Source organism: Nematostella vectensis, chromosome 3 (genome assembly GCF_932526225.1).
Source record: "Nematostella vectensis chromosome 3, jaNemVect1.1, whole genome shotgun sequence".
In the NCBI taxonomy this organism is placed as follows: Eukaryota; Metazoa; Cnidaria; class Anthozoa; order Actiniaria; family Edwardsiidae; genus Nematostella; species Nematostella vectensis.
The window spans coordinates 6,775,984-6,783,694 of NC_064036.1; the positions used below are offsets into that span (position 1 = coordinate 6,775,984).

A 7,711-nucleotide genomic window follows, 5' to 3' on the forward strand; every position below is an offset into this window, starting at 1 on the left:
CCCAGCACGAACGGGTGCGACGCCACAACATCGTCAAACGCGCCCTGCAAGCCTGGGCGGTCCTTAGGGAAGCGGACCGCATTTTTAACAACGGACGATACACTCGAAAATTAAAAGGATGGAAGTACCCCGACCATCCATAAAAAAGGGTACACCCTAAGCGCCACAAAACGCACGTCTGTGCCCCTCACAGATGGCTGGTCGACTACGCAGGAACGCCCAGTTTGTCACCGAACTGGGTAAGGCGACACTTACATCCACAAGCGGATGCTGGCGCGCGCCATCCCCAAGCAAATCAACACGTTGAGCGAGATCGCGGTTAACGTCCTGAACAAAAACATTCCCCTGAGCAAAGGTATGCACCAAAAGTTGTGCCCAGGTGCACATCTACGCAGAGAAGCTCTACACGCTCATCAAAGCAGAGCTCATCTTTGTCGCCAAGGGAGACCCGGGCTACAAAAAGCACCACTGCATTAAGACCTGCAAGGATATGCTCGAAAGCCAGCGGGGTCAACTCCTACGCCAAACGATCGAACCGTAAAAAGCGACTCTCTCTTGGCGAAACCCGCTCGCAAATAGACATCAAGCACCAAGCTACCGACAGGCCGCCGCCCGACCCCCCCCCCCTCCCCCCCCAAAAAAAAGAGGCCCTGCCACCCCACCGACGAGCACCACGAAAAGCACCAGCAACAAAAGCACTGCCCTACCCCGACCCGTCCCCATCCGCCCACCACCATGTGAGCCGGACACGTGTTGGCCACAATGACGCTAGACTTCTTCACCGAGTTCACCACGGCCCTGAGGGATCTACTGCGGGGCCCGGTTTGCCTTCCGCCTGCTGGCCCAAGACCTCGTGGACGCCCTTAAAAACAAGACCCCGACCGAGACACCAACACAAATGAACTTTCTTTTTTTTCCTTTTTCTTTGTTGGGGCAACCATGAACTTTTGTACAACTCTAAGTAAATAAAAGAAATAAAGACAAACTAACCTAACAATTACATAAATCCTTGGGCTACGAGCTTGGCATGCATGGTGTTCAACAAAAAAAGAAACCCCGGTGCTCCCACGTCTCCACTCTTTCTCTCCCTGCCCCCTCCTCCTCCCCACCGTGCGTTGGGCTATCACCCAAGGTCTCGTGGGCTGGCGCGGGCAACAGTCGCTCCTTGGCATCTTCACTGCTGTCACTGGTGGTCCCGTTTAAGTGGTGTAAGACCGCACACGTGAATTCCAGCGGGTCCGCCAAATACGTGGCGCAAATAGTAGACCAACAAGGTGGCGGTGGGGGCTCCACCATCCCATGCTCCCATGCAAAATAAAACCCAGGGAACAAGGGAAACCGCCCGTGCGACCCACTGCCACAACTACAAGGCTTCAAAAAACCATCCGCCGGCGACGGTGCAAACACCCCTGGCTCGACGGCCAGTAGAACTGTCCACGACCACACTCGTGCCCGATGTACACGTCGTTGTCCCCAAGCTGGTCGTACCGAAAGCCACACGGGATATGCCCGCGAGTCGGTGCTGGGAGCTCGTTGGTGCGGTTGTTTTCCATCGTGAAAGGCACGAGAATGAAGTCGCCCCGTGACAGGTGTCACGCCAGACCCCCCAAGGCTTGACAGCTTGTCACGCATTCCTGATGCGACTGAAACGTGAAAGCTCGGGCCGATTTTGACAGCCCCTACTCGATTCTGATTAATCGAGAGCTTTGACACATTCCTGTTGCGGCTCTACTATACTACCATTACTACTAAGGACTTTGCAAATATCAAAGCACTTTTGGATTACCTAAAATATCTGGATAAGAATCGGCTTATAATCAGTATTTTTAATGGAAAAGGAGATACAAAATAAACGGAAATGCTTTTGCATATATTACGGCGGGATGCAATTTGTGTAGTTTGCTGAACACACGAAAAAGCCCTAAGGTTAATGAACATCTTGATCAATTCTGGGATAGAGGCATGTGTGATAAGGAATCTAAAAAGTTATTGGACATAATTAACGGTAAGGGAATAAAAGTTTTTTTTAAGAGGTAATGTCACTTTCCTTGTCCCGCGCTAAGGAACTTGAGTATACCAATACATCAGAAAGATATCAAAAGAACGATATATATGTTATTTACCAGCTGGGAGGTCCGTATCGAGAAATACACTCACTATTTCGAGCTTTGGAGGTGAGTCAATCAGAGCGCGCGAATTAGCATTTTGCAGTGAAACACACAAAGTTTCAAGTCTCACGCTGCGGCGTTTATTCGAAACACGATTCTGTCACCACCTCCAGCAAAATAACTTGATGAATATAAAAAATTCTTGCCGTTTTACGCCCCTTCAAAAGCTAAAACCTCTAAAGTATCTGTTGAAAACAATATTTGTTCTATTATCATCTTGTCCTTTGGCAAAACCTGAACTGAAGTACAAATAATCAAAAATAATCCTTTGTTCCGTATTCACTTTTGTTCTCTTCCATGGATGCGACACTACGACTATGATGAGTCGACAGGCATGGCCTCCGTCCTTGTAGCTGACATCTGACGTAGCAGCAAAGCATAGGCTAGGTCACTCCCTTCACTTATACTGACAAACTAGGCCTCCTCTTTAGCCTTATGGAGGGGAACACATCCGTCAAGGTCTTAGATTTTTGAATTGGAGTACTGCCTCCCAGATCATCTTGAAGCTGATCATCCCACCGATGTTATTCCGCATCCACTTCTCGTCAACAGCACCTTAATATAGATTATCTGTTCTGTGTGCAAATAGAGATTTGTTGTTAAAAACCTTGAAGGTCGTAGATTCCTACCATCCTCTCTGTCATTATGGGGACGACGCTCTAGGGCTTCTGACTTAACTAGATCCGGCCTTTTCTTTCTTTGCTTCTCCTCTCTCTGAGTTCTTGATTTCACTCGCAAGTGCTGCTTGACTTTTGTAGTCGTTCTCCGGCCAAACTTACTCCCGAGAAAGTAAAAATCCTCTTAATCTCATTTTTGAGTTTGTGTCCCGATCCGGATAAGTCACGCCCAGAAGACCAGCGTTGGTTATTACCATAGGATGGGTGGGGTTTGATAGAGGGGGGTTGGTATGGAGTCAACTGATAGTCAGCCTGTGAAACATGTTGCAGTCTAAAAACTCCCTTACAATCCCTGTGCTATTATGGGACGAATGGGACTCACAAAAACTGGATAACTAAGACTTCACAATGGAACAACTTGATTTCCCTGGGCATGCTTACTAGATCCTGGTGTGACTGCTAGTTCTCTGAGACGGGGAAACCAGATTGGGGAACTGTTGGGATTCCTGTCGAGAGGACTCTGGGCCGGGGAACTGCTGGGGTTCTTGTGGCTGTGTTCCCGCTGTAGATTATGACTGTGGCTCCTATGGTAAGGTAGGTCTCGGAAATCGTTGGGATTTCAGTGGCTGCAGTGCCACAATGGAACATGGCAGGGTTGCCTGTTATTGGTGTTGGACAGAAGAACATGATTTGGGTTCCTGTGGTAAGAAAACAACGTCTGCGGTTCCAGGAGAGTAGAGCATTATTGGGGTTCCTGTGGTGAGGGAACTGGACTGGGGAACTGTTGGGAGCTCTGTGAGAGGGGCCCCACTTGGGACACGACTGGAAAGGCAGACAGAAGCCTTGATCATTTGCTGGATAATTTGCACACAAAGCTGCACACCAACTCCGTTTTGAATATCATGTACTTCATCTTCAAGGAATTTATACTCGGTCCTCCAAACCAAACCCATATTCAAAACATTGTCCCACATTTCATAAGATAATTAACTCACTTTTGTTTTGTCGCAGTAAATGAATATTTACAGGCTCCGTCTTTATGTCTTGTTCTGATGAACCAGTTCCTTTATCCATATCATTGTTTTAGACAGTGCACCTTTCAAAGGAACGACTTTCAGTCGTTTGCAAAATTGGTAAACTGTCAAATGCTATTCTTTTTATTAGGAACCTTGAGCAATGACGACGACGGCTAGGACAACGCGATCGAAAAAATATGTTTTCGCGCATGGCAACTGCAATGGAATACGCAAAACATCATAGTCAGAGACAGATAAAAATAAACTAAGGACATTATTTCTACAATAGCGAACGTGGTTAGTGAAGTTTACAGTACAAACGTCCGCGTCCTCAATTGACCGTGAAACTTGGAGTTTTCACGTCGTGCTTTTATGGAAAACGGCTGAAATGTATCAGACAGAATGCATTTCCACGTGCTGCCATTGAATCCTGAATCAAATTCTATTGATTTCTGCCGTCGTTGGCCACGTTGCCGTCGTCGTTATAACTACGCTGACTGATAGGAAGGCTCTTGCCCTAAATGCCCTGCTAAATCCTTGTTTCGTTCGCCTTGGTGGACCAGGAGCATGGAATGGATGGACGCTAGTCCAACCTTAACTAATGCCCTCCACACTCAGACACGCCCGGCGACGACAATCTTTTAAACACGCCTGTGCGTACGTGAATAGGGGTGTATGTCTTTATACTACCTACACAACGATAGCCCAGAGCAGTCATGTGTGGTCATATCCTACGTGACCACACTAGCTTAGTGGGTGATAGTCGTTTGATTTCACCATGACGAACACCCCGTTTGTAGATACACACACCCCCACTAGACCACACGTGCTCAGTGGTACTTATGTAATTATACTCAAGGTGACGACACTAGCCCGGTGGTAGGTACTTACACCCCACGTGACCACACGTGCTCAGTGGACTTATGTAATTATACCAAGAGACCACAATGGCTAATACTGGCTGTTCTTGTCTTTTTTTGTTTGCTCTGGGCTTTCACCTGTTTACGTGAAGAACCCATAGGTACTCGTAATGCTATTTTAATACGCGTGACGTCATTGACTATTCCAATGGTTGAGTTTGTGCCTTGATAGTAATTTTTCGAGCAAAAACGGAACCCGCTGATTTGAAGTTGTGTCGTCGTCCGGTTTTGATCTTGAAGCCTTTTGGCGATGAAAAAAATGAATGAAAAACACACATTTCATATCTTATGATCTCAAAGAACCTCCTAATATTATGAAGTAACATTGTGTTATTACGAAGACGGCCCCTTCCTGTCTTGGACTGGACCTGTTTTCTTTTAAATAAAAAAAATACAGGCAAATGAGGTTTTTTTTTTTATGGCTTGACTATCAAGCACCATGGCTTCCTTTTTTTTCCAAATCTGCAAAGATTACGCTAAGAAACGTAATTGATTTTATGCTTCAATGAACTGTCGGTAGGGGTTATCCTTATCGAAGGTAGGATTCTATTAAATTGCCAAGTATAACGTATCTTTTACGCTAGTGTTCAGATTTGCACCGTTCGAAATAGACATGGATTTTTAGCCAAGATAACCTCTTTAGTGGAGTGGTTTGACCAATCACAGCAAAGATGAGATCATTAGCATTTGGCTAACCACGCGAAATACTGACAGCGCTCATTATTCAAGACTCCTATCGAAATGGCAACCTTTTTTACTGATCTTCGGCACCATTAACAAGCAAATGCCTTCACAGCGCAAAATCCTTACTTATTCTAGAAAGCTTTGTTTGTAGTACAATCGGGATTGTCGGAGTGGAATCAAGGAATTCCCCGTAAAGTGGAGTCAAGAAAGCGGCTTGTTGAGTGAGTGGCTCAATATGGATTCCGAAGCAAAGGGTTTCACTCCAATGTCCCCTCCTTTAATCATAACACCAGGCAACGACTTAAACAGTTATCCGCGAAGATCAAGGCTGAAGAAACCTATCTCTCGCAACTCATTAGCCACAGATAGGTTTTCCTATACTTCTTTCCTAACCACCGCAAGTCGTATCAGCGAGGAATCATGGACGCCGGACCTTCCTCGTTGGCGAAGTTTACCTAGTAATCTCGAGGACGAACTCTTCTATGATGACTATCCTGATATCCTCCGTGCTTGGTCCAAGTACAGACTGACGAATATGTCGCGCAGGTACAAGACTATGGATTATATAAATATGATGATTGAGTCGCGCGACGAAATACTTGATAATAATGAGATTGACCTAACATTGGGGAGCAATCTATCGAGTACGATAGGGTTGAGCGTCAGCCGCGATCTCATGTTTACGAGGGAAGATTTCTCCGAGCAAGGCTCTGCAAATATTACTAGGAGTCCTTCCGATGATCAACTATCGTGCTCAGGTGAAAAACAACAAGCGAGCTGCTTGACGGAAGCAAATATAATGGAGGCATTGTCGCGGGTCTCGGCAAATTCGTCAACTGAAAGCCTGCAAAGTTTGAACAGATCTCACAGAAAAATGAACAAAATTGAACGATGGTTGTTCCGATGCCGCAATAACCCTCGTGGCGATTTTATTGACTGAGTAAAAATCTTGATAAACAAGTTTTAACTTTTACAATGTGTTTCTTTGAGAAAGCGCGATTGAATATTCTCAACAGCTGCTAAATGAGGCAGGCATGAAGAAGAAAAGCTTCCGAATGCGTCGATATGCAAAACTAGACGCCAAAAATTAAAACATCTTTAAACTAAATTATATTCGGCCTACTCTTATACTACGTTCTTTTAGAACTCTAAGATGTAAATTCTGCTCAAAGCCGTTGATCCCATTTTCCATTTTTTTCCCGTTTCGCTCGCAGAATGATAAACGCTCGCAAGCTGGCCACGTGTGAAACAGACAAAGCGCGCAATTATATGAGTTCTCATCGTTCTTGCAAGAGAAATTTGGAATGGAACGAAAAACCCGAACGTGAAATGGATAAAAACATGGTCACCAAGAGAATCGTTTATCAATTTATTACCACGGCTTTATCAAGGCAGTCAATCAAAGATAAGCAGTAGTGATGTATATAGGCTGAAAGAGAGTGATCTACTTTATTTTTCAAAATAAACGGTCTGAACGAATAAAGTAGTGCATGGGCTTGACCCATGGTGAGCCAAAATTCATGCTTAAATAAAATCAACGGCATTCTGTTGTAGTTTCTGTGTACGTTATTAAGTGCGGGATTTACTGACGTTAATTACGTAACTGCTTCTTTCTAAAGCATCATTTAAGAATTACATTTTTACCGTCATTAATTTCGTAGAATCAATTTTCGACTCCCCTGAAATGGAAATGAAGGAATATAAATCATGGTTTTAAAAATTTACTACTTACTTTTATTAAATTTCTCAATTCGATTATTTAAGACATACAATTTTTAACCAAAAAGACAATTATAATTATTTTGATAAGATGTTACACGTGATCTTTCTCCATTAAATTTGCGCAGTCCATTTAAAATGCTTTTACCCGGAACTCGGCAAGATAAACTTCAAGACAGATTGTGTCTTCCTTTTGAACGCCAATGCGTTTCTGAATGACTAATGGTGGGGGCAGGCAATTGATTACGCCACTATTACAATTAGAATTGTTGAAAAAGTAAAGAAAATGAGATATGTCATTACAAATTGTGTAAAGTAATAAGGTAAGTAATAAGAGCCTAGAAGTTAGGTCATGGCCATTAAGCTTTTAATCAAAACTGTGCACTTTTTACCATTAAGAGTTTATCAACTGATTTGATAATGATTCGCAAAATGATAGCCAACCTAAAATATAAAGACGTGCACTGTTCAGGGGTGTAAGTCCTCATACCCGGTCTAACGTTGGGTTTTATCCTCCAATTGTCAGATTGGACGACCGATTTTTGCGAATTCTACAAGTGTAGCCAGGGGGTGGCCCAGGGGGCCCA

The 7,711-nt window shown here is 44.3% G+C and overlaps 1 protein-coding gene across 1 annotated transcript; it reads left to right on the forward strand.

Moving 5' to 3' along the window:
• The first annotated feature begins 5,393 nt into the window (after positions 1 to 5,393).
• LOC5504086 lies at positions 5,394 to 6,958 on the forward strand. Its single transcript, XM_001624950.3, has one exon. The coding sequence runs from the start codon at positions 5,641 to 5,643 to the stop codon at positions 6,343 to 6,345; it is 705 nt and encodes a 234-aa protein (XP_001625000.2). The 5' UTR covers positions 5,394 to 5,640; the 3' UTR covers positions 6,346 to 6,958.
• The last annotated feature ends 753 nt before the right edge of the window (positions 6,959 to 7,711 follow it).